The sequence below is a fragment of the Notothenia rossii genome (genome assembly GCF_949606895.1).
Source record: "Notothenia rossii genome assembly, chromosome: 9".
In the NCBI taxonomy this organism is placed as follows: Eukaryota; Metazoa; Chordata; class Actinopteri; order Perciformes; family Nototheniidae; genus Notothenia; species Notothenia rossii.
In genome coordinates this window covers 29,427,381-29,453,672 of record NC_136907.1, presented here as the reverse complement: position 1 = coordinate 29,453,672, position 26,292 = coordinate 29,427,381, and the positions used below count along the sequence as shown (strand labels likewise).

The window sequence follows — 26,292 nt, the reverse complement described above, 5'->3', positions numbered from 1 at the left end:
CCACTCGCTTACACGCTAACCCAAGCCTTAACATTAATTACGTAGTTGATTAAAATCATTAACACATAAATAAGTACTCGATTTTCACTTACCGCAAAACGGTATGCATGCACTGTCTGTTTTAACCGCAGAGCGAGTCACAATAGTCCGATATATAAGCATGAAGAACAAACAAACACGGCCAGGATCAAGTTGTGTTCCCTGGATGAACTGAGCAGGCAGAGTCCCAGTAGCTTCACGGAGCAGCTAGCAGAGAGACAAGAAGCTAGCAGCAGCAGTCACTTGACAGTGCTGTCACTCAATGTGACCCTGCCCTAATACAGTATATGCATAATTTTAAGGCTTAATATTAATTAAACAGATGAGTTGAGAAAAAATGCACCCCCCCAATCCATATTCATGAAGGGGGGATCTAACTATACAGAGAATATGTTTTTTTGAACCACGATGTAAACATGTTTTTTTCTGCTGTAAAGTTGGGCATTTTAACATGGGGGTCTATGGAAATTGCTCCATTCTGCAGACTGCTCCTACTGGCCACTAGATGAACTGCAGTGTCTGGCACTTCCGTATTGGCATCCCGGCTCTTCCCCAGAGTTTGCCGCTTGGTCTTAACACAAGATGGACCCAGTCCAGTGTAAACCAGATACAATCTAGTGCTTCCCCAGAGGGTCTTAACACAAGATGGACCCAGTCCAGTGTAAACCAGATAAAATCTAGTGCCTCCCCAGAAGGTCTTAATACTATATAATATTCATATTAATCGGGCGGCGCAGAAGATACACTATATACAATAGAAACACCACTCACATTCACCACGTTATCACCACAGACCAATCAACAAATCACTTCCAACGCTTGCACCTAATGTAAGTTATTGAACTATACAGTTTTTGAATTAAACAGGTAACTGTCTCACCTTTCGTTTAGGCCCAGCCAAAAACTCCTTTGTCTGCAGCCTAGTGTGATGCTAGTTAGCTTGTAGCCTCCCTGCTCCTCCAGGTATCTCCTCTCTCAAAGCCCACCCAGGGACGCCAGATGTTGACAATTCAGATTTCCCGGGAAATGTAAGTGTCGTGGTGGGCCCGCCCTGGTAAATCAAATGCCCGCCCAGAGACGTATGTCTGCCGCCGGGTCTGACCCCAAGTGATTTTGTTCAGGAACCGGGCCTGATTTATTGTGCCCCCCTCAGAAAAGAACTGGCCCCAGCCTGGCCCCCCCTTTCAAATTGGTCTATAACCGCCACTGCCTATCAGTAGTCTTTATATGACACGTTCAGGGAACCTCGGTTAACACTATGGACAAGGGACCAATAATATAGTGAAGAAGCCCCGCCTCCCCTGAAGATGCATTCGGGAACCATGATCTTGGTGTAGCTATAAAGCATTTGACAGTAGGCTACTGCCTGCAGAAGACTGGTGTCATGGTTCTGCCACAGTGGCTGCACCCTCCCCTTCTCTGTGTCTAACGGGGACGCGCTTAGGTGCTGCAGACTCGTGACGCGCATCGTCTGATTGTATGGATGGGAGCAGCGAGAGGCACGCGGATGAAAGGTAACAGCTTTGAAACCATGTCCTCTCTCAGAAACGCTAAACTGCGGTATAACGCAGCGTCCAGCATCAGTGAGTCCGGCTTTTCGGCGGCATTTAGTCAAACACAGCCCTGAAGGACATTCGGATACACACACAGCTCGCCACGAGTACCGTTAACACCGCTATCCGGTACAGGACGCTAGCTACATGGCCCCGTGTAGAGTCAGTGTAACAGAGCCTCGGTAGTACGCTAAAGCATGAATGTTATTGAGGTTGCGACTGGAAGTGATATCTAGCGGTCACACAATGTCTTGCTACTTAATCCTAACTTTAAATTACTAACAAAAGACTACGAGCACGTCGCTGTATTAAATTTAATCCTGTGTAGGACACCTGATTTTTGAATGTTGCTGACTGGAGACTTACACACAGCCATTGTCAGTAAGGACCAACTTTTATATTTCTTATTTTATTTCCTGAAATATACCAAGTACCAGAGTGTAGGAATACTTTTTTACAAGTAAAAGTCCTGCATTCAAAAACGTTACTCAATTAAAAGTACCAAAGTACAAGCACCAAAATAAACTTAAAGTAACAAAAGTAATCATGCAGATTGGCCCATTTCAGAATAATATATATTATATGTTTTGATTATAAGTATTGATGTGTCAATCAAACTGGTTAATGTTGAACTGATTTTAATTACTTTATTCACTGCTAATTAGCATGTGAATATACTCCAGGTGTAACTAAAGTCTTATTTTAGTTTTGATCATATAGCCAGGTACCAAAAAAAAAGGGGAGTGATTAGTAAAATATACATAAAGAATACTAACTAGGTAACATAAGATAAGAGTAAACAAGTTTAAATGATTTGCTATTGGTTGTGATCATATTCTAAAGATGTTTGGATTTTTGAAAAGTATACAGCTCCCTTTCATATGAGTGTTGAGAGCTGTATCCATGAATTCATTTTGTGCTCAAAGTGCACCAGATTGATGCTTTTCAGTTCAACATTTAAAAAAAAAATCTTTCCGGGGGTGCATGCTCCCGGACCCCCCTTGAGGAGGTGAGATCCACCCCCAAATAAAGCAGGTTAAAAAAATTATATTGCATACATTTTATTTCTGATTGTTTGTTATGTGGATGTGTAGTATTTGTGTTACTGTATGTTCAATAAAGGTGATTTAGCAAAATACACCTGTAGAGCCTCAAGAGCCTTTCTTGTGCTGGCTGACACATAGAAACATATTGGCGGGGCGCACTTCGCATGCACACACACAAATAAATTCCACGCGCTCCGCGCTCACATTTTCTTGGCCCGTGTGCCTTAGCACCGCTGCTATGACTTCCATCCTAGGGGAAACACTGACCCATCCCCTTGTGTGTTATGAAGGTTTTTAAGCCTGTAAACGGTCTGCAAAGTCACAAACCCTCAAAGTACACCCTGTAGCGAGTAAAGCTCTAACACCGAAAAGACCTGTCTATGCTGCCCCAGAACGCCTCGTTGGAGATTTCTCTTTTTCCATTGTTTTCTTCCTGGGTACAGTGACGTGCCCATACCCAAATGGACCCATTGGTCCAAATGGACCAATCCGCGGACTTCCTCACACACACACTCTCAATCTTTTCTCAGCTGCAGCTCCACCGGTTTCTCCTCCCTGAGAGGCTGTGAGTCTGTGTGTGTGTGTTCGGGCTGGGTTTCGCTGTGTCTCGCTGTCTCGCAGACGGCCACTGGGCTCATAGGGAGGGGGGGGGGGCAGGAGCTCCAACAAGCCGTTTAGGACAGAGTGAATACAAATACTATACAGAGATGCCGTATGAGAATCCAATGTAACCTTGGAAAATTGCACAATATAAATCAATTTTAGTAGACCTCAACAATGAAATTATGATCAGTAGAAATGGCCATGACATGAGAGCTTTAAGTACAGTACTTGAGTAAATGTACTTAGTTACACGGAAAATACTGAGCCACTATGTAACCTCACACTGGGGGGGTACTCTTACGATCAAGGTGTCTGCAATGAAACTACCATCACCTGAAGAAAGGCAACTTCAGATACAGAAAGTGTGTACTGTTTAAATATAAAGACTACCTGCCCATTCATGCTCTGGTGTGTCAAATCAATATTTCATTTATTATCTTTTATCCGACTATTTAAAACAAATATATACATGTGCTAACTTAATATTGTTTTTTGTCAAATGAGCAGTCATTATTACTCCTGTAATTTATTATGTTGTTTTCCTTTTAGGTCGGTGTCAGCTTACATCCCTTGACCAGCAGTGTCGGACACACAGAGCCTCCAGCCTGCAGCAAGAGCGCTGTCCAAAGACTTTCTCCTCAAAGAATATATTTAATCAGTGCCGCTCAGACAATGCTACATCTATTGCAAACAAGTAGATAGCCTCGACTTTTGCCAAGAACAGTCCAACAAGGGCAGCTGATAGCAGCTCAACGATCAGGTGGACTGTAGAGGACCAAGATTCAAGACAGCACTGAAGAAAAGACTCCTTTTCAAATTATTGTTTTTCCTCATTATCCCTTAAATTGAGCATCTTTGTTCTTCAACTGCAATCATGGGGGCCACCGGCTACGGTTACTATCGTGCGACCATCTTCCCCTGCATGTTCATCGGCTATGCGCTGTTCTTCTTCAACAGGAAGACCTTCTCCTTTGTCATGCCCTCTGTGATGGAGGAGATACAACTGGACAAAGATGACCTAGGTGAGACCGAAGCAATAATATAATTATGTTTTTGTTTGGTGCAATCATCAGGTGTGTTATTAGGTGGTAGTTCGACAAAAACATCGTGCATTAGGGCCTAAATATGCTTTATTTAGCTTCAAATTACACACAGTACAAATACATTAGTATCTACTGTAAACACAGACAACAATGCTTACAGGCTTATTCATACACAGTTGTATTATTTCGCTGATGTCTTGAATTGTCACCTTTATCACCACACTTGACCTCAGTGAATAGCCTTTGCTAATAGCTTAAATGTTCAGGTGCAGAACAATAGAGAGTGTACTGAATATTGTAATATTAAACTGACCATTACTATCAAACACATTGTTGCTCTGCGCTAAATGCTAATATAACTTGAAAATGCATTTCCTGCAGAAAATGCGTGCGAATGCTGTAAACTGTGAACATTTATGACTGAATTTAGCTGAAAATGCAGAAAAAGCTGAATATGTTATTTGCTGAATGGTAGCTGCTTTTAGCTACAAAAATGCAGAAAAAGCTTAATATTTAAAAGAAAAGGTTTAAAAAAAGGTATAAACAACAACTCATATAGCCTTGATGTCCTTAAATAGCTGAATAATGTAATAGTTGAATGGTTTCTGCAGCTGAAAGTAAGCTGAAGTTATGGAGAGCTAAAGTATTGGCTGATTTGAAGGCTCTTCCCATAGACTTCAATGTTAAAAAAAAGAGTTTAAAAAGCTGAATATTTCAAAAAGTATAAAATATTTTGAAAAAGTTGAAGGTTTCCCATCGATTCCTGAACAGTCTGAATAGTTTAATATTTGAATGGTTTCTGTAGCTGAAAATAAGCTGAAGTTATGGAGAGCCAAAGTATTGGCTGAAATAATAATAATAAGGGGAATAAAGATTTGAAGTACTATAGTGGAATGCTGTAAACAGCATTCGCACAAATAAAAATTTGAAGTACTATAGTGGAATGCTGTAAACAGCATTCGCACTAATAATAATAATAAGGGGAAGAATAAAGATTCAAAGAACTATAGTGGAATGTTGTAAACAGCATTCGCACTAATGAATGCTGACATGCTCACAGTCAGTTAAAACATGAACTAAAGTTTAAAAGTTTGATCTGATAATAGTGCTTGAAAATTAGTTAGATTGTCTATACTATACAGTATAAGCTATTACAATGAATCAATTGGGAGTCATGAATCTCTGAAATCCATCTCATAGTTATAGTAGAGATATCTCTCTCTACGACAAATGCCAACCTACTGGTGGTGCTTTAGTAAAAGTCAGAGGATCAGAGTCGGTGAGATTCATCCTCTGCGAACCATGAGTGTCAAACCCCTCCGGGGAGGAAAGCCGTCACAGAAGCAAAGGCCCCAGAGCTACAGCCCCTGTCTGTATGTGCTGTTTCTCGGTGCGTTGTTCTAACAGTAACTGTCATGGTTTCCCTGCAGGTCTGATCACCAGCAGCCAGACCATGGCCTACGCCATCAGTAAGTTCATCAGCGGCGTGCTGTCGGACCAGATCAGCGCCCGCTGGCTCTTCTCCATCGGCCTCTTCTTGGTGGGGGGCATCAATGTGGCCTTCTCCTGGTCCTCCACGGTCCCCATATTCTCTCTGCTCTGGTTCATCAACGGCCTGGGCCAGGGTTGTGGCTGGCCCCCATGTGGGAAAGTGCTGCGCAAGGTAATAGCATCCTCTGTGCCACGTCATGTAACACAGAGATATTCCGTATAATGTTCACTGCCAATGGTATTCCCACTCTTAATACTTCGTGATGCCTTAAATTACATTGAGCAGCTAGTGTAAGGGTGTTAAACAGGAGTGGGAACCACCTGCTGCGGCATTGGCCCCATTCCAAACCAACCCCTACACCAGGGGTGCCCAACCTTTTTTGAACCGAGAGCTACTTTTAAAGTTGCCAGTCTGCAGAGAGGCGTAGCCATTACTGACAGCCTACTACCAGGTAAATACACACTTCTACTTGTATAAAACGGACCTTTTTACGATTTAATACTTCATAAAATACTGCAGGTCCTTTATCTTACCTCTTTCTAATCTACACACATACAAGTATTTAACTGAAGTTACACAACAGTGTTGTTGATACAGAGTTGGAGTTTATTCACACGTCACATACTACAGTGGGTAATGTTTTCAAGAAACATTGAACATTGCTGCCACATATGACACAGGAAAAAAAGAAAAGACTCTGAACCCTTTCTTTGCTATTATATAAAAATAGTGTTGCTACAAAAGTATAAATTAGGCTTACTAATAAGACAACTCAGATCTGAAGCTACACAGGAATCTGCTGCTAAAGTGCAATAAAAGACCAAATTAATATAATCAAACCCTTTTTTTGTTGCATTTTAGTAGAGTATAAAAAGAAATGCCTTTTTTTAAATAGGATGCAAGCAGCACTAGTTTCTTAACCTGAATTGATAATAGACTATACTCAATTTAAACAGAACAGATATTAATGTTTGCATTCTTATACCATTTTGTACAATAATTATAATGAATAAGTTCAAACAAACTAAAACTTACAGCTGATTAATAACGGTATCTAACTTGAGTATTTATTATATCAAAAACCTGTTGAAATGCTACTGTTATTTTTACTGTCCCCAAAAATCGCGTCGGCAGCCTCCAGGAATGCTTCTTTCACAACTTCGCCGTCTTTGAAAGACTTCATGTGTTTCGCAAGAACGTGACTGACACGATAAGATGCTATGGTAGCAGCCTTGCTCTTGTTGTTGGGCCTGGTGAAAATGGACTGCTGTGCATTTAGCGGTCCTTTCAGGCCCCTCCCCTTTTGGGAGCGTAGGGCAGAATTAGGAGGGAATTCCGTCTCGTAGCGTTTGTGCACTGTTTTGAAATGCCGCTCCTAAATTATCTTTCTTCGATAAAGCCACGCTCGCATTGCAGATGAGACAGATGGACCTTGAATTGGAATAGATACAAAAATAATCATCCTCACACTCAGAGTGAAAATTATATATTTTGGGCTTTTTTGCTTCTGCCATAATTGCGGTATTGTGTGTGTGCGGAATGTCACTCCTGTTGACCATGGATGTATAATAAGAGCGGTTGAGTTGACACGGACAACGTCAGCGAAATAGTGCCCACTGCCCACCAGCCACGCCCCGACACATGGGGTCACGCCGGCCAATCACAAAGCTTTGGTGCATTCAATTGCATTATTCTGGCACAGGAAGATTATGTTATAGGACATATTCGATAAAACTGAATATTGTTGTTCTATTTTTAGACACATCTCACGATCGACTGGGAATCTCCGGTCAATCACGATCGACTGGTTGGGCACCCCTGCCCTACACCCTCCCACACCGTGATGGAGTGAACTCCATACTCGGTTGAACACTAAATGTCTATTATATCCTACTGCACACTTAATGTTAACAATATCCTACTTTTAAATTGTGTTAGCTGTAATTAGGCACTTCATACTATACAATCCTGATATCATTAGAAAGCTAGGAATCTCCTCTTTCCAATAGTGTATAAAACTCAAATGTGTCTATTAGTCAGAAAGTCTCCAGATTTTCCTCTTTCACGGTCAACTTGTATATGTGACCTCTTCCATCGAAATCAGTCGCTTTGACCCGAAGACACATTTGAGTTGTATACACTATTGGAAAGAGGATATTCCTAGCTTTCTAATGATATCAGGATTGTTTTTGTGCTCCAAATATTAAGCAAAATATGTCACATTATATATTGACTGTCACCGAGTCATCATTTTAAGAAAAAGGCCTTTAAAGTTTCCTCTTCTCTGATATCCATCGATCTGATTGATTATTAGCTGAGCAAATGATCAAAATACTACGGAGGGAAGATACTGACTTGACGTAAGTCACTATCTGGGGAAGTTGTGAGGTGATGTGTTTTTTTGTTGTATCCTTTTCACCTGCAATGCCTTGGTAACTGCATGCAAATTAGCGCATTTTAATTAGGCCTAGTTAACGCCTAATTTGCATATCAATGTGGCGATTGTGATGACGTTATTAGATACACATTTTACTGTATTCACTTTAAGTGTCTCCCCTTAAGTAGGCCTACAGTACATTAGCCTGTATGCCCATGATAAATTGCCTTAGCTAACTTATCCATTAGCTAGTAGCCTACCTTAGTTAACTATATTTGTTATTGTCTTTTAGCTAATTAGCTGTAAACTCGAGGCACTGGCAGTTTAGTAATTTGTTCATCACGACTCACCTTCAAAATAAGCCAAGTAAATCCGGCATAACATGGGACATGGGACAGTAAAGTTGGAGGTGCTGCTATCTGTTTGTCTGAAGGGACTGCCGATGTCCGCACCGCTGTGCAGGAGACGTGGAGGGAGAGAGGGAGAGCTACGGAACTTCACATTCTAATCTCCCGACCTGATATTTTAATTTTGTATTCAATCAATATATTTTTGGAAAGGGAAACTGTGTGCAAGAAACAGTAGATATATATTAATTTATAAAAAATTAAAAAAGGGGGAAAAAAGGGCACTTTCTCTGGAGGAAGAAAAAGGACAGGGGCTCAAGCCCACTTTGATGTAAATGTTTGCATGTGCCTGGTCATATAGTATTTCATACCTGTTTTTCATTTACTACTCTTATATTACTATCTGACATCACATACATCGTAGCATTAAAGTTCACAGTTTATTTGTTTAGCAGGTCTGCCCTCATCGAGACTGTAAATACAGTGGCAAGATTTGGAATGAAACAGAGTCCTAACTTTTCCTAACTTCCATTTAGAATCAACGTTAAAAATCCTTAGTGGCATCCTTTTTTTTGGAAAGCTGTTTGACTTTTGCAACAGTTCCTGTAAATACACAGACCTATACAATCAAATGCAACAGCAACCGTTTTGTAGACACTAGTATATATTATCCTATACAATGTACCTTGAAGTTGTTGACATATCTATGACAATATAACATTCCGTTTTTTATTTTGCACAGTTTAAGAGACAATGTTCGACCGAGTTGTAGTGAGGTACAAGTCTGCAGGTTAAGTCTGGACGGATTCAGATTCACTGTTTGATGTTTTAATAATCCCTACCCCCTGTCGTTGGTTTGGAACAGTAGTAAATGTGGCTGAATTTCCCACCTCCAATGAGGATTGGAGGTGGAGTTTCTTCTGAGAGAGAAGGCATCTGTCTGGTGCCTGTTGGAGGAATCATGTTCCTGCTTTCACACAGAGCTGACCTTTGAGCCGAGGAGATGCCAACCTCTACAGCATGTACAGGACACTGAATGTCCAACAGTGCTGGGTCTGTGAGATTGTTGAGGTTGTCTAACAATCTGCAAAACTCAATCACCTTTTGGATCATAAAGGTCTGGTTAACGGTATGCATTAGAGGCTTTACAAACAAACCTTAAGGCTTTTCTTGCTTTGACACCACTTGAAGCTTGTAAGAAGCTGCCTTAAGAGTATCAGTGCTCAAAAGTGTGGGGAATAAATAGGCTTTGGTATGTGTTCAACATGCTCGAGGGGATCAGATTACAGGAGAAAGAGTATATATAGTAGATCCTTCCTTAAAGAAAAAGGGCTTTGAGCAAAAGGTCTCGTGACACTTACCATCTTTTAATAGCCGAACAGTTGCTGCAGCTCTGTAGCTCATGTTCCACAGCTAAGGATCAACATGTTCTTTAAGAAGCTTCTGGGCAGCCTAGTCACTTCTCACGTTCCTTAGTTCTACTGTATGTTGTCTTGGGAATGCGTATTGCTATCTCTTCACCAGCAGTACAAAAAAAAAATCAATGAAAAAGTACTTTGATTATTAGATCAGACATTTGCTGTTTGGCCATGTTTCTATTATTTGTCCTTGCCTCAATTCAATATAAAAGAAACATGAATGCTTAATCAGCATTTTTCTGACCATGCCCTTTGTTTGCTTCAGGAAAGTTGAACATGGAAAGTAAAAACATGTACTCAATGCAGTATGAAGTTTGTAGACATGCACATGAAGGTACATGTCTTTCTTCTGTGTCTCCTCCATCAGTGGTTCGAGCCCTCCCAGTTTGGAACATGGTGGTCTGTGATGTCCTGCAGTATGAACCTGGCAGGAAGTCTGGGTCCCATCTTGGTCACAGTGCTGCTGCAGTACTACGACTGGAGGACCATCCTCACCATGTCGGGCATCGTGTGTGCCAGCTTCTCCTTTGTGTGCGTGCTGTTCGTAAAGAACGAGCCGAAGGATGTGGGCCTGCCCAGCATCCAAGCTGCAGCCAAGGAAGGAGCAAAGGCTGGAGGTGAGTCAAGAACAGGAGCACTGAGGGGAGAGGGGAAAACAGTTCCTCTACACGTTTCATCTGAGGCATTAAACCCTCCTCTCTGGTCTGTCCCAACAACACATTGATATATATATATATATATATATATATATATATATATATATATGGGAATATGTGTGGATACAATGTCCACCTAATCTACGGGTACAGTAAGTAGGACTGACAGTAGTGTTACATAACAATCAGGGGTACACTCGTACAATCAGCAGTTAAATAAAAGACTATACAATGATGCTAAAGACTTATCATTTCTTTAGGGAAAGAACAATTGTCAAAATAATTATTGAATGCAAATGTTAAGTTAGTTGATCACATTCCATGTAATTTAGATTATGCTTTTATCTAAAGTGAAATACATACACTTAAATACCATAGACATCCTACGAGAGCATTTTGGGGTTAAGCGTCTTCGACAAGGGATCGAACCACTGACCCTCCGATTGGTAGATGCCCACTAGCCCCCCTGAGCCACAGCTGATTGACAAACAACTACATTGACATTACAGGAGTACACATTTTACACATAAAGCTGTGAACCAGACTGCAGTTTAATTTGGGCCTGAAGCAATATTTCAATGCAAGTTGATAATGATCACTGAGTAAACTGAGACTCTTAATTTGCTTAATTTTCAGTCAGACTGAGCCAAGAGTGGTACAATGTTGAGACAGCAACACACATGCACATTTTCAAAACATGTGTACAGAGATCTGATGTAAGAACCACAGAACCTCATCGGTGAAAGTTCTCATATCAAGCTTCTGGAAGAAATTATGGAATTGACATTTTCAACTATGAATATAGTGAACAGAAAGTCGCCTGCCCCTCAATGGCCCCAGCCTGACCCCCCAGTAAAATTGGTCGAGAACTGCCACTGTATGGCATAGGCATTATCATATCAAAATTATCCAAAAATAAATAAAGAGCCAATAAGGTCAACCGTGGAACACAAGAGATTAGACGACCATCACCAGACTCATTTCATTTTCCTGTGTACGAACAATTACATTTCAATTATTAGATCAGAGGTCACCAAGTTCAGGAGCCAAGAGGTCACAGAGGCTGAGAGGTTGCAGACAAATCTGGCACCCCCCTGATATTATTGGCACCCCTTGAGGGGGACTCGGGCCCCCTGAATTGGAGCCAATGCTCTAAAGCAGTGCTCACCCCTGCATTTTCAGTGATGCAAATTATTCGCTTTTCGGCGCCTCCCGCTGATTTGGGTGACTTGTGTAATTCGTGGAGAACCGAAGAGTTTTCGTTTTCATTTGGGAGGGGGGGGGGTCCTCACTTGGTGCCAGGATAACAACCTTCAAAAAAGAAGAAGAAATCTAGATCGCAAAATGATTAAACGAGCGAGTGCCTGTTTTTCCTGGCCAAAGACAGGTTCCTTGAACACAACACAAGCGTAACGTGTCTTCATGTGGTTATGTCTTGTCTGAAAGGAGTGTAGACTAGAGTGCTGAGGGAGAGCACCGGAACGCCGCTCCAGCTCTTCAAATATAGAGTGGCAAAGTCACGCCCATCTAATTCCGGTCCATGGGACCTTATTTCGGAAAAATTATGTATTGAAGTCAATGGAGAAAGAAAACGTATCTTTCGATCCCGTTTGAATTGTGCCACGAATTATACATATGATGTTTGTCAATCTTAAAAAATTATTTCCATGTAAAAAAAGTCACAATTTGTCGTAAAACTGTTGAAATATAAGACTATGAAAAATACGCAACTAGAAAGACTACAAATCCCAGAGTCGCATAAATGATCACATAACTGATCACATAACTGATGTCACAATTGTTTTCCTTTGCTAAATATAAGAGATAGATAAGATAACTTTAACAAGATGCCTGTGTGCTTAGTACCAGGTTGTTATCATACCAGCAATGGGTCTTGCTCGTTCTTTCACTTCCCGTTTGATGAAAGGACCAGGAGTGGCTGGATCAAGTTGGCTACCTAGCTAGTAGCAAGCACGTTAGTTAGCATTACAGCCTTAGCCTTGTCATTTGTATTAGCCTTAACATGAAGTAACATTAAGTAACTCAAAATGTTAAACAGTAAGAGTAGTAGTCATATTTCGTGAACCCTTTGAAGAGTACTGTCACACCGGTGTGATCATTCTATAATACACCATTTAAGCCCGGGGGAGAAATGCTAACGCTAACGCTACATTAGCATCAGCGATCTGTTCTACTTCATGCTATCTGCACAAATGGTTCACATTAAACATTGAAAAGACCAGGCAGTCCAGAGAGAATCAAAGGAAGACAGGCAGGCAGGCAGGCAGGCAGGCAGGCAGGCAGGCAGGCAGGCAGCTTTGCATGACATTCTTCTGGACGTGTTTCATTGTGTTGATAGTGAGGGTTGCCAATCCCTTGTTTAGCAAGACAGTAGTTACGGCCATCTTGGTGACGTGTGTTGTTGTGCAAGACCAGAGATGTAGTTCATTCAGTGTTTCAGACAAACAAATGTGTGACTTCACAGTTTTACAACACATTAGAATTTTTTTGACTTGCAAAATTATCTTTTAAATTGATAAACATCATATGTGTAATTCGTGGCACAATTCAAACGGGATCGAAAGATAATCTTTCTCTCTCCATTGACTTCAATACATAATTTTTCCGAAATAAGGTCCCATGGAGGTCCACCGGAAGGGGAGGGACTTCGCCACTCTATCGCAGTACCCATAAGGAGCCGTACACATGCCGCAGTATTTGCGAGGCTGTGTCTTTAGTTGTAAGCACAGTGGCGATCTGTTGTTATTAGCATATGGTTAGCTAGCTATGCTAACTAATTTTAAAGAGCTTTTCTACAACCAGGTGGAAGAGAGCTCTCCTGAGAGGCTCAAATAACTTCAGCTCAGTGAGGTTAAGGCACACCTTGATATGATCATTATAGTTATTAATGAGACATTAGAGACTAAATGAATAACAGGTATAAAATACTATATGACTGTTAAAAAAAGTTGTTGAAAATAACAAGAATAGAGTTTAAAAGGGGAGTGATTTGTAAAATATCCAAAAAGAAAAATCTGCTTACATTTCTGTTTCATATGGGTGTTGAAAGATGTATCCATAGATCTCCTCATGTTACTCTCAGAGTGCACCAGATTGATGCTTCTAACTTCAATATTTAAAAAAAAAATCTTCCCGGAGGAGCATGCCCCCGGACCCCCCTAGAGGAGGTTAGGTCCCACGCACTTAAATCATGTTCACATGGATAGGATACTAAATACATTTGCACACATCTTGTGTCCATATCTTTCTGTTTTGGTGGTCATGCCACAACCGTGCACATGCATGTATGCGTGAGTCATGGTAAGATATCTGCTTGTTCTTTGCACAACATGAAAGAAAGGCCAAATGAATGGGCTGTGATTTTAGTTTTTTTAAGCAGAGGTTGAGTTCAATAATTTGTACGGCCCTCGGAGGATGTTGTAAAAATTGAAAGGAAAAAGGTTCCCCACCCCTGCTGTAAATAATAATAAAAACCTTGATTTATAACTTAACATCTCTGTCTCCTATTGATCTGTGTATATTATAAAGAATAGCATAGGCCTTTGTCAGATGTTATATTACGCTGTTTTTTTTCTGCTTCGAATAGTTCTCTCTTTTTTCACCATACCTGTGTTTGCATCACTGATTTTACTGCACATATTGTAAAGCTTACATTAGCAGACTTTTTGGTAGATATGTCTCTGATGTAAAGTATAAGCAGTCAGGTAGCATCTTCACAATGTAACAGGAGGACACACTCAAGGTTCTTTATTTTGTCATACGAACACAGCTACAGTGTAGTTATGCCGATGAAAATCTTAGGTCACAGGCTTCTCCAACAGTGCAACACAATAACACAGATAAACAGAAAAATAAGTAAATAGTAAATAGAAAAAGGAAAATTGTTTAAAAAAGTGAAATAGTGCAATAAGAGTCTATATGCAAGTTATTGGAATGATATATTAGAGAAATTTCAGTTTTCAGTTTGCCACGCACCTCGCCGTTTATCCAGGGCTTTTGATTTGGGAATTTTCGTACAGAAACCTTCGGTACCACGTCATCGATGCATTTCCCAATGTAGCAGATTACCCTATCAGTGTGTGTGTTGATGTTATTGTCCTCGAACACACTCTAATCCGTAGATGCAAAGCAATCCTGCAGTGCTGAATCTGAGTCTTCACTCCATCGCTGTAGTGTCTTTGTTTCCGGTCTGTCCCGTTTAAGTTTCTGCTTGTAAGCAGGCAGCAGCAGCAGCAGCAGCAGCAGCAGTAGAGAGATGTGGTCTGATTTGCCGAAGGGAGGGCGAGGGAGAGCCTTATATCCATTTCGAAAGAGGGAATAAACATGGTCCAGAATGTTTCCCCCGCACGTTGGGCAGCTGATGTGTTGGAAGTACTTCGGCAGGACCTTCTTCATGTTGGCGGTGTTAAAATTCCCGGCCACAACGAACGCCGCCTCTGGCCCTGGAGTCTCGGTCTTGTCAATAATCCCAAACAGCTGATCGAGTGCTGTGTTGTTGTCGGCGAGCGGCGGAATATACACTGCTGTTATCACAACAGATGTGAATTATCTCTGCAGGTGAAAAGCCCAGCATGTGATCATGAGGTGCTCTAAATGAGCGGAACAGTCCAAAGAAATAATCCTCACATCTGTGCACCACTTGTTATTAGACATTACACACACACACTGCCACCTTTGCTTTTCCCAGAGTTAACAGTCCTGTGCTGGCGAAAAATAGTGAATCCGTCAGGAAAAATGGCAGAGTCCGGGATAGCGGGGTTGAGCCAAGTCTAAATGAGAATGAACACGTTATAGTTGTTAATGTCTTGTTGAAAAGCAATCCGACTTCTGAGTTCATCTAGCTTATTTTCAATGCATTGAACATTAGCCAGAAGAATACTCGGAAGAGGGGGTCGGTTTACTCGTTTCCTCAGTCTGACCAGCAGCCCGGCACGGGTCCCCTGCTTGGTCTTCCTCCTGCGTCTCTCAGGTAGGACGGCAGGAGGAAGCCATGGCGAATCTCCATTGTCTGTCGGTGGGTTATAGTCCACAAAGTTTCTTATGTGAAGAAGTTCCTCTCTGCTATATTGTATAGCAGAGTTGGTGCGGTCGGCTTGCATGTTGCAAACCATGTTAAAAGCAAAGGGATGGCTGTTTAGTAAAGAATGAGTAATTATAATAGTTTTATTAAGCACACATACAAGTGCACTTCCTGTATTACACTCATATTTCCCTTTGCATTGCATATATCTGTCTGTTTGTGACAGGAAACAGTGAGAGCACCCTGAAGGAGTTCCTCCTCTCCCCCTTCCTGTGGGTGCTGTCTCTGGGCTACCTGGTGGTGTTCGGGGTGAAGACGGCTGCTACTGACTGGGGACTGCTGTTCCTCATTCAGGATAAGGGCCAGACGGTCCTCATGGGTATGTTGTTTTAATTGTCACAGATTTGTATTGCCTCCTGCTGGTGAATGGGGCTGACCCCCGGTGTTCCCCACAGGCAGCACCTACATGAGTGCCCTGGAGGTGGGGGGCTTTGTGGGCAGCCTGGCAGCGGGCTTACTCTCTGACAGAGCTGTGTCTCGGGTGAGTGACAGCCATGGGATAGATTGGGCAAAAATGATTATTAACCGGAGTACAGTGTTAAACAAAAGGATCCTCTCTTTGACTTCAGCAAGGCTTGGGCACCTACGGAAACCCCCGCCACGGCCTGCTCCTCTTTATGATGAGCGGGATGTGTGTGTCCATGTACCTGTTCAGAGTCACCATCACACCTGAAATCCCCCAGGTAACTGCACCTTTAATTAATACTGTGCATGGAATAAACATGTGTGCCGTATTGAAACTTCACCAGAGATTATGGTCTGTTCTCAGGAGGCGCCTCTTTGGGTCCAAGTCATTCATCCTGTCTCTGTCCTCATTGGTGTATCAGAAAAAGAGGTATGTTAAAAAAACTGGTGGAATTTAACTAAATACATTTACTTAAGTACAAGTTTGAGTTTGAGTTTTATTTGAGTATTCTCACTTTATGTTACTTTATACTTTTATTCCATTAACTTTGGAGGCATATGTTGTTCTTTTTATTCCACTATATTTATTTTACAGCATTAGCTCATTACCTGTTTTTTATTATTCTTACAAAGAATAAATCAATGCAAATGATATGATTTATTATCACAGATCAAGCTACCCAACAGTATACAAAGTACTTTAATTAAACTCACTTTTACCGGAGGCAACATTAAAATGATTAACATTGGTTATTGCGTCAATACGTATAATCCCATTATTTATACATGATTTTAAAATTCCCTCTGGAGGGAACACAGGGAATTAAGCCTTTGCAGACCATTGACATGCACAGAAAGGAGAGGTAAAACCCCCCAAAACACAAGAGGGTATTAAGTGTATTTTTTATGCGAATACTTTTGTTCTTTAAAATATTTTTTATGCAGTACTTTTACATGTAACAGATTATTTTTATACTGTAGTATTGCTACCTTTTCTAAAGTAAGAGATCTGAGTAATTCTTCCAGCACCGCTCAAAATCACTGAGTTTTATGGGCCTTACAATTTGATGAACTGAATCAACACTAGGGAGGCTTTGGCGCAGTGGACTAGTGCGTTGGTTGGGATCAGGGGAGAACAGATTCAAACCCGACTGCAGTCAGCATGTCGTTGTGTCCCTGAGACACTTCACCCCAAATTGCTCCTGTGGGGATTGCCCACAGTATTGAGTATGTAATGTAATGTTATTAACACATTCAAGAACACTGATCCACGTTTTCTCTTTGTCACACACAGATCTGGATCCTATTCCTCGGTGCTATGTTTGGATTTTCTTCCTACGGACCAATCGCCTTGTTTGGGGTGATAGCCAGTGAATGTGCTCCTCCGAATTTCTGTGGAACCTCTCACGCTGTTGTGGCTCTGATGGCTAATGGTAGGCTCCAGATTCACATGTATCATCACTGTAGTCTAATTCATCAGTCTAAACACACTTTGTTCTGTTGCAGTGGGGGCGTTCATGGCGGGGCTTCCCTTCAGCACTATTGCCAAACAGCACAGCTGGGACATGGCCTTCTGGGTAGCCGAGGTGATAATGGCCTCTGCCACCATTGGCTTCTTCCTCGTACGCAACATGCGCACCAAAATGGGACGCATCGCAGAGAAAATGGACTAACGTGTCTTCCTGAAATTAGATGAAGGTTGATAACATGTTATGTGACAAACGGCCTATCACTAAAGACAGCTCCTTTTACAGAATACTGCACATTAATACGTCAATTTGAACAAAAATACTGATCGCCATATTTTTTCTGATGAATTGGGTTGATGTAGATGCTCCGTTGGGGTCAAGTCATTAAACTACTTTAGATAGAATTACATTACTTAAACTCAATGCCAGGCAGAAATATGTATATTTTTACAGCCTTCAACATTCATTTAAACTAAACTTATTCTATGTACTTCGGATACAAAAAGTCTGCCTTATGACTCCTAATGAACTTTAAAGGGTTTAAATGTTTGTATTTTGGATGCACACTTAATATGAAAGGTTTAACTTCCATTATAAAAATAAAAACTCAATGTTTTTGATCACCATAATGATCAAAAAATGAAAGAGCCAAGAGAGATCTCTGTCGCATATGTACAGATTTTCTTCTCCTGTTCAACCGCACAAAGAAAGTAGATGTCTTCCATTGAAATGCTTCCATTTAGTCATAGAGGCAGTACTCACATAGAGACCTTTCAGTTTAATGGCAGCTGTACACTCAAAAGAACCTGGACATAGTGTAGTGTTGAGGCCTGTTGACATCAGGTGGATGCATGCTGCTTATTGCGTACTTGCCTTCAGTGGAGGTCACTTCTCTTGAACTTATTGAATGTTTTCTGATGGGCCTGTATGATCTAAACTATTATCTGTCTAGGTATTTGCACACATGTGTCTAGGTCATTTTATCAATACAAACGAATCATCATTTCACTGAAATTAAGTCATTGGAGAACATGTTATTTTTATACGCAGTGTAATGCTAGTGGATGCAGAATAACACTCGCCAGCTTTTGTGATGCTTTCTAGGATCACTCGAGAAGTTGTATCACTGCCACTGTAGCTCTGTACAGACATAATATATTAACTTCCTCATCCAAAAAATCTGAGTTGTGAACTTAACAATTACTTTGATTGTACAATACATATGTTGTGCAGTAATGTCTAATTTGTTCGGTTTTTCTTCTGTAAACTGGCAAAACACATGAATAAACCTTCAATAAGCTGCTATTCCAACCCTATGGCAATTGTTTAATACTTTATATATTGAGACAGTTTAAAGTGGCTGTACAGTAAGTGTTCCTTTGTGTTCCTCTGGCTGTGAAAGCATCCGTCTTAATGCAGATTCTACGTGATAGATTTGTAATCCAGAGAAACTTCTGCAGAGGGAGTTGCAGAAATCATGTGGGCATCTTACAGTTTCATTGTTTTTAAGGTTTGTCTTTCTCTCCCGCTTGCTGCAGCTCAGCAGGGAAACACTGCACTGCTTTCACTCTTTCACTTTGACTCATACCTCATTCACACCAACGCAACTCCGGTTCAAGCTCTGTGCGAGAGCTTTTCAGGTTCAGAACCGGTTCTTCGGTTTAGCTCCGGCTCTTTTCACACTGCCCCGAGTCCGACTGGTGCTGCGTCATTGCGTCATCGTTTGCGTTATGACGTAACCGTTTGCGCGCCTGCTTCATAAAGCCAAACCGCGCGGAAACCCCTCACAGCTGACACCGACAACAACAACAATGGCCGATTGTGCTCCAGCTTCCTCTGTACCTCTTCGGAAGACCAGATTCCCAGTAGGTATCTGGTCTCTTCAGTGGACCACTGCTGCTTGTTAAGTTTCTCCATCGTTGTGTACAAACTGGATAAAACGCCAGCTTTTTGTCGTTGTTCAGGAGTTGATCCCGCCCCTGCCTCTGCCCCCGCCTTGACGTAAGCGTGACGTAGCTGGTGCTTTTGCTCTGGCCGGACCATTTTTTGGTGCTCGAAATGAACCGGATTCCGGAGCTAAGAGGCTGCTCCGCTGCGGTGTTAACAGGAAAACCCGGTGCTTTTCAAGCTCCAGCTCCGAACCGGCCCTGAAACACCGTTGGTGTGAATGAGGTATGAGAAGACTACCTGTGGGGACTGGAACCATTTCTTTGTCTAACTCAAACTCAGTCAGAATACTTGGGTTTTGTGACAGTTGCTCCATTTTATACTTCAATTCAATGAAAGTTAAATAAATAAATATAAATACATATTTGTACAAACACAAGAGGTTAATGTTAGCATGTAGGAAGATGAAAATAAATTAGAACAAACATATTTTTTATAAACACAAGAAATTAAAGTTAGCATGTAGAAACAACAATACATTAATACAAGGATCTTTTTATAAACATAAGAAACATAAAATGTCCCCTAAAACAGTGGTTCCCAATCTGGGGGGCGCCAAAGATCGCAGGGGGGGCACCAGGCCTCCGATGATTTGAGGCCAAATATCATATTTAGACTTTTTTTTTTAATTAATAATTGTAAAGCAATACATGATTGTCACTAAAAGCCTTGTCTCTACATTACAATAACATATAAAAAATAATTGATTAATTAATTTGAATAACAATTAAAGTTAGTAACTAAAGGCATAAAAAGTGGGAAATGTATAATTCTTTCTTTAATAGAAATGTTTCTTCTGCCCGTAAAGTGTCCAAACCGGGCTTTAATGGATACGCGCATTTTTAAAACATAGTCATTGTCCATGCCGGTTTCAGATTATTTGTCACAGTTGCTCCGATCAGATCGGTCTCCTCCATTTTGTAGATTATTTACGACTTTTGAATCCACATAAACACATCGGCAAAATCCGGCTTACTTTGAGCAAATGTTTTAATCAGTTTAATCCCTTTGTGAATTGTTTCCACTTCCGCGCTGTCCTTTAATTTCTTCATAAGCGGGAATCCAAATGAATTAATCCTGAGTCCAATAACCATCAAAGTCACTCCAATAGTGCTCCTTAATTACACTTTCATCCTCCTTTAACAAAATACTTCACATTCATCCAGTTTGTGGACAGGAGTCATTTGGGGGGGCTCTTGGGAAAAAAGGTTGGGAACCACTGCCCTAAAAGATCAAATGTAAATACTTTGATTAAATAAGAAGATACTAATTAAAAAATATAATGTAAATTGGCCAACAATAGATACAATAAAGATATGACAACATGTATATCAACACAAGATATGAAAGTAAACATTGATATTAATGCAGATTTACACAGTAGAACCATTTGGCTGCTGATGGTGTTTGAAACCGTTTCATCCTCAAATCATTTATACTTGAACATCAAAATACATGTGTCAGGGACTGCGATTTGTGTCTGCCTAAACTTTCATTTCTAACTTGGAAACAGGGAAGGGTCTTCTTATGGCTTCATCATTAGCTGGAGACAAAGTCAGTTGGAATGTAGCCATGTCACTAAGTAGTTTAATATGATGTGCTGGAGGTCTGTGAGAATACACACAGCATGTGAACGCTTCATCAGGAAGAACTCAAAAGTGAATTTAGTGTGAACTTCTTTTATTGCATCAGAGATACAAAAGATGCACAAGAATGTTTATTTCTCTAAATGTAATGAAGTCATGATCAGAGTTTGAGTAAAGCAGCGTCCCTACGGGAAGCTGTCCATGGTGCTGAAAATATTCGGTCATTTGCCTTTTTCTTTGAAAGTTTTTAAACTATTATTTAAAAAATGAAAGGGATATTTGTTTTATTGATTTTATAGCAGCTTTTTCAAAATCATACTTTGACTGTTATTCTTTTTTATAGCTTTTCTTAGCCTTCTAATCAAGTGAACCTGATCTTTGAACGTGTCCTATCCAATTGAACATTTTTTTATTAAGATTTGACTCTTTATTTGCCAATAAATTAGATGTTAGATGACCTCCAGTAAGGTCCCTTTTCCACTTTCCACTTATATATCACATTATTTGTGCTGAATCCTACGGTGAATGACATGCATTCTAGTATTTTTGAACAAAGCCTTATAGGCATAATGTTTTACTTCCATTTCAATGCTTTTTGAACAATGAGAAACCTTCAGTGTTTTATCAGCAACGTTAATAAATAAGCAACTTTTCAGAAGGAAACAGCGTAACAACTACCAACCAAGTTTTATTGGTTTGTTGATAACAATCAATACACAGGTACATCTATAAACAAATCAAAAGAAACAGCACACTATCTAAAACCCACATGAATATTGCTACTGCTGGTATGCATTTGACATCTCAAATAAATGTACAGTTTTTCTGTCGGCCTTAAGGAAGCCAGTCTCCAGTTTGCTCTGTATGGTTACACACCGCATAAACGTGGCTATGAAAACAAATTCCATTTTTACCATCCTTACAATGTATCGTTACACACTGCGTATAGAAAGATTGAAAACCCTTTTCACAGCAGCTATACAAATTTATTGCGATGCTATCACAGAACAGACAAAACCAACACACGCGATGCACGTCTGATAAGGAGAGCTCCAGTACTAGGGATTTTAGCTTTATTGATCAAATTTGTTAAGAAAACGGCATGAGTACAAGAGTTAACATATAGGAACAAAGCTTACAAACATTCTAAAACACTGTTCTTCATTAGAAACAATAAAACAATGAGTTTCCCTGTGACTTTGTCCACCCCCCCAGCACAGATTACATACAGTCCCTTATAAAGCATATGGAATGTAATCTCTTCCCGTTGTTGCCCCAGCTCCTTAACGTCGTGCTCGCGTTTTGACGAACTTGACACCCAACCTGCACCCTCCCCTCCTTCACATTTAAAACTGAAATGAGATCCACTGACAGTAACAACAATGACCGCAATTTGTATGGCGATGCAAAATTGTGGGATGTGACGAAATTCCCGTCTCCAAATTGACTTTTTTCTTTCATTAAAAAAAAGTGTTCTCTACAATCAAACTACTAAAAAACCTGTATTTAGAAAATAGTTGATAAAAATATCCCCTGAATTGTACAAGAAAAGAGGTACAGGGAGCACTGGTAAAAGATGTGTTTGGAGAGATACTATTCTGCTGCCTCATCTTTTTGTTCAGCTGCGTCTGTAGCCGGTGCCTGTAAGACAAAATTGAGGGTCAAAGTTTAACAACCAAGAATATGGGCTTTATTTTGCCTGTTTATATATTCACATAAACATTACCTCCTCCTCAGCTTTGGCTTCTCCGTTCTCAGCGGGGGCCTCTGGTGCTTTCTCCTCAGGCTTGGCCTTCTCCACCTCCTTGGCTTTCTTAGGCTTAGCAGGTGCCTTCTGCAAAAAGAAATATTAACATCATTAGTCTAACAGTCAACAATTGAGAGTCTAATAAGAAGTAATGAAAAATGTCTCACCTTTGGCTTGGGTTTGGCATCTGCCTTTGCCGGTTCAGGTGTCTGCTGGGACCCAAAAAAATGATGGTCAGTTCTGAGAACAGACTTTAACAGCATGCATACTGAGTGTGAGAGTCAGTACTTACATCTTTCAACCTGAGAGATCTCCTCTTGGGCTGCAGAAACAGTGAACAGAATAAACATGTCAGCTTACCACTGATGGGCTGTTACTGACCCCTGGTGGGAGCACAGACAACGACTAAAACACAAATACAGTATGATATAAAATGTTCTTACCGCTGAGTCTCCTCCTGTCTGTAAGAAAAAAAAAAAAAATGTGGTTAAAGTTTGCATCTGAATGTGACTATGGTGAGGACAAGTGTTGCCGGGGTGTGGGCTTTAAGTATTAGTTATGTAACACGGGTGGGCGTTTCCAGACAAAAGATTGGCCTATGAATGCTCATCAAGCCTCATAAATTATTAAATGAAGTTATAACCGAGCACTGTGATTGGCTGCGATATGCCCTAAAATCCAGAACACAACATCACTTCCTAATCCGCACATTAACAGCCATTAGCATGATTACTAAGCAACATGCATCTGTCTGCACAATAATAAATAAAATACAGCGTATAGCATTGTAACAATAACACAGCGTCATATGCGCGAGCTCCCCCAGCTCTCGTCTACTGTAAAAGTCCAATGGGGGATGGGGGACTCCGCCTACTCATCCATTCATAGGTAATAAATGGGATTTCCAGAATACCGTGTTAGAGAGCGTTCCCGCCATGGATTTGAACAGAGACGCTGTGCAGAATCTACTGGAAGCCCAGCAACAGGAGCAGCGCTGTGCTGACGGAGGCTCGCCATTGCATAACCGACCATACACCGTGAAAACACGACGAACGTCTTTCAATATATGCAACATTAACCAACATTACGCTATTTGTATTGAAGGAACACATTATATAGTGGCCAAATTATATTAAAGTTGTGTTTTGTTCCGTAAACAAGTATTTGTGCGCACACAAACACAGTAAGCTACCATTAAAGCCCAGCGAAGAACATTAAATCCGCTTTCATAGAAACTTGAGTATCCAGCGTGACGACCCCCATAGGAAACAATCAATATGCCGCCAACTTTCTCTACAGAAAGCCGTCTATCGACAGAGAAACCTACACTGCAACAAGCTCAATATATTTATAAAATGTTGCAACTGTGCAGAGACCATTGTGCGGGAAACCCCGACTCACGGAAAAGCTCTTGCACAAAGATAATCACAGCACGAGCGATAACAGACACAACCCGACTTGTAAAATCAAAACAGAACAAGTCCAGCTGCAAGCTGCAACATTGTTTACGCTCACCCGGAAAACAACACGGTCATTTGCAGCTACATTTTAACAACTGTGTCTGCAAGCTATCGAGCCCATCTGACAAACTGCAGCCGGGGGTAATAAATGCAGTATTACTGAATGCATGAAAGATGTCGGTCTACTCACTCTGCTCCTTTTAGGCATGGTTGGTTTGCGTGTGGTGATTTTAAGAAAGAAAAACGGCTAAATGTAAGTCAATACAGCTGAAAATACAGTTGCAGGCTATATTGTGGATAAAGCTGTACCAGTACAGTCTAATACAGCGCAGCGAGACGTTAATGTTCCATTGGAAGAAGAACTAGCTCAAACCGGATTGGATTCTCCCCCTCCCTCCCTATTCAAACCGTTATAGTTCCTGCATGATTGACGGTGATATACCCCGCCTCCACTGCCCGGTGATTGGACAAGACAATGGTCAGCAACAACATTTCAAATTTGTGCTCCTACCTGCTTGGGTGCGTGACACGTCAGTCAACAAACATGGAGAGCGACCATCTGCCGTAACAAGGCGAACTGTCATTTCATGTGTCTTCCCCTCGCGCACAGATACGTGTTTCCCAAAACATGCTTCTTTTTAAATGTTCAAGAATTGGCTCTCATAGCATCACATTAACGTCTTTAATGCGAGTCATATAAGAAAATGTGTTCTGTTTATTGGCAGGACATTGAGAGATGTGTATCCCCCCCAGGCAGGTCTTTTGTATTTTGGCGTAGGAAAATGGCGACAAGATACGTGAGGATAGGCTACAGCTCCTGGCTTGTAGGCTCATGTGTGTCACCGTCCAGTGTGCTATCCAGATTCCAGACATGGCTACCGCTTCTAGCATACTCACAGTGCTTCTTCCCACTTCCCTCCATCCCTGACCACTGTCCTATTATTGTTGTCCTGCCCAGAAAACAGAAAATACTTGAAACACACACTTAATGATATATAAATGACTGCCATTCCATACCCTTTATCCTGTGTACAAGATAATGACGTATTGAGGCGCATACTTTTATCAATAATTTATGTAAAGCTTTTATTTTTCATTTGGCTGGTCCTGAGGAAAAATATGTTTTTGTATAAGAGGCTTCCTTTCATTTTAGCCCCAGAATTAACTCGAGCAAAGAGCTGTAATTGGAAAAAAAGAGTCAACAATATACAATTTCCAGAAGTGCCAATATTAAAATGTTTGGAATGTTAGCATGATTTAATTAATGATGCTTTGTAGTATAAAAGACACAAAATGTGTGCCTTATATACTTATTATTTAATAATAATTCCAACCAAAAAAAATAACAGGATAAATAGTCAAGTAAAAATCATAAAAAATGTATTTTCTTTGCTCCTTTAGTCGACTTTTTAATGATCCCTCCCTGCATTTAGGAGATTCCTACTTCCTGTTTAAGCAGGAAATTCATCACAATAAGATTAACTTTGACACAATGATTTATGTGGATTACAAATCAGGCCTAACCCAAACAACATTGAAACATGGGCAGATTTACTGCTGCATGTTGATGTTGTTTCACTAGAAAATGTTACATTTTATTTTCACAAGGGCATTCTTCTTTTTTGTCTTTTAGAAAGGTATTCCTAGACATTTCTACTCAGTTGTGATCAAATTTGTTTTTTCTAACAAGCAAAATATTAAAACATATTTAGTAACAGCCACTGTCACTAATTGGTGGAGAAAGTAAGGTGATGGCCATTTATTTACAGGGACTTTCATTTAGTGATATTCCACTCAGGCTTAAATTCTTCTTTTATTGAATTATCCCCAGAGGGATTAATAACCCTTTTGAGGTGCTTTGCTTCCACTGGGACATTCAAACTCTTCCACCTGGTCTGAACATCAAACAGACCCGGCTCACAGTGGAAGGCCACTTCCTGCAGGTATTGCATTCAGCAGCAGTTTGCAAACACACCAAATATAATTTGGTTTGGAGAATCCTT

At 40.7% G+C, this 26,292-nt stretch overlaps 2 protein-coding genes across 3 annotated transcripts; one reads left to right on the top strand and one right to left on the bottom strand.

Moving 5' to 3' along the window:
• The first annotated feature begins 1,390 nt into the window (after positions 1 to 1,390).
• LOC307017942 (glucose-6-phosphate exchanger SLC37A4-like) lies at positions 1,391 to 18,860 on the top strand. The gene is made up of 10 exons (XM_079647911.1): positions 1,391 to 1,553; positions 3,791 to 4,263; positions 5,715 to 5,947; positions 10,286 to 10,535; positions 15,842 to 15,994; positions 16,071 to 16,156; positions 16,245 to 16,358; positions 16,445 to 16,510; positions 17,375 to 17,513; positions 17,587 to 18,860. The coding sequence occupies exons 2-10, from the start codon at positions 4,116 to 4,118 to the stop codon at positions 17,751 to 17,753; spliced, it is 1,356 nt and encodes a 451-aa protein (XP_079504037.1). The 5' UTR covers positions 1,391 to 1,553; positions 3,791 to 4,115; the 3' UTR covers positions 17,754 to 18,860.
• Positions 18,861 to 21,750: 2,890 nt separating this feature from the next.
• Positions 21,751 to 24,704, bottom strand: hmgn1b (high mobility group nucleosome binding domain 1b). Of its 2 annotated transcripts, none has more exons than XM_079647913.1 (6): positions 24,480 to 24,704; positions 23,273 to 23,290; positions 23,122 to 23,151; positions 22,997 to 23,038; positions 22,809 to 22,916; positions 21,751 to 22,723 (listed from the first exon to the last, which is right to left on the bottom strand). In XM_079647913.1, the coding sequence occupies exons 1-6, from the start codon at positions 24,495 to 24,497 to the stop codon at positions 22,676 to 22,678; spliced, it is 264 nt and encodes an 87-aa protein (XP_079504039.1). In that variant the 5' UTR covers positions 24,498 to 24,704; the 3' UTR covers positions 21,751 to 22,675. The 2 variants fall into 2 exon arrangements, with proteins under 2 accessions (XP_079504039.1, XP_079504038.1); XM_079647912.1 differs by having other exon boundaries at positions 22,997 to 23,041; positions 24,480 to 24,697.
• Positions 24,705 to 26,292: the final 1,588 nt, after the last annotated feature.

What these genes read in the sequence shown, in the direction of transcription:
- LOC307017942 (XM_079647911.1), top strand. Translation starts at nt 4,116, where the DNA reads ATGGGGGCCACCGGCTACGGTTACTATCGTGCGACCATCTTCCCCTGC. An exon ending in GTGGGAAAGTGCTGCGCAAG is followed by an intron (nt 5,948 to 10,285) that starts GTAATAGCATCC and finishes CTCCTCCATCAG; the next exon opens with TGGTTCGAGCCCTCCCAGTT. An exon ending in TCACACCTGAAATCCCCCAG is followed by an intron (nt 16,359 to 16,444) that starts GTAACTGCACCT and finishes GTCTGTTCTCAG; the next exon opens with GAGGCGCCTCTTTGGGTCCA.
- hmgn1b (XM_079647912.1), bottom strand. An exon ending in GATCTCTCAGGTTGAAAGAT is followed by an intron (nt 23,042 to 23,121) that starts GTAAGTACTGAC and finishes TTTGGGTCCCAG; the next exon opens with CAGACACCTGAACCGGCAAA. An exon ending in ATGCCAAACCCAAGCCAAAG is followed by an intron (nt 22,917 to 22,996) that starts GTGAGACATTTT and finishes TTCTTTTTGCAG; the next exon opens with AAGGCACCTGCTAAGCCTAA.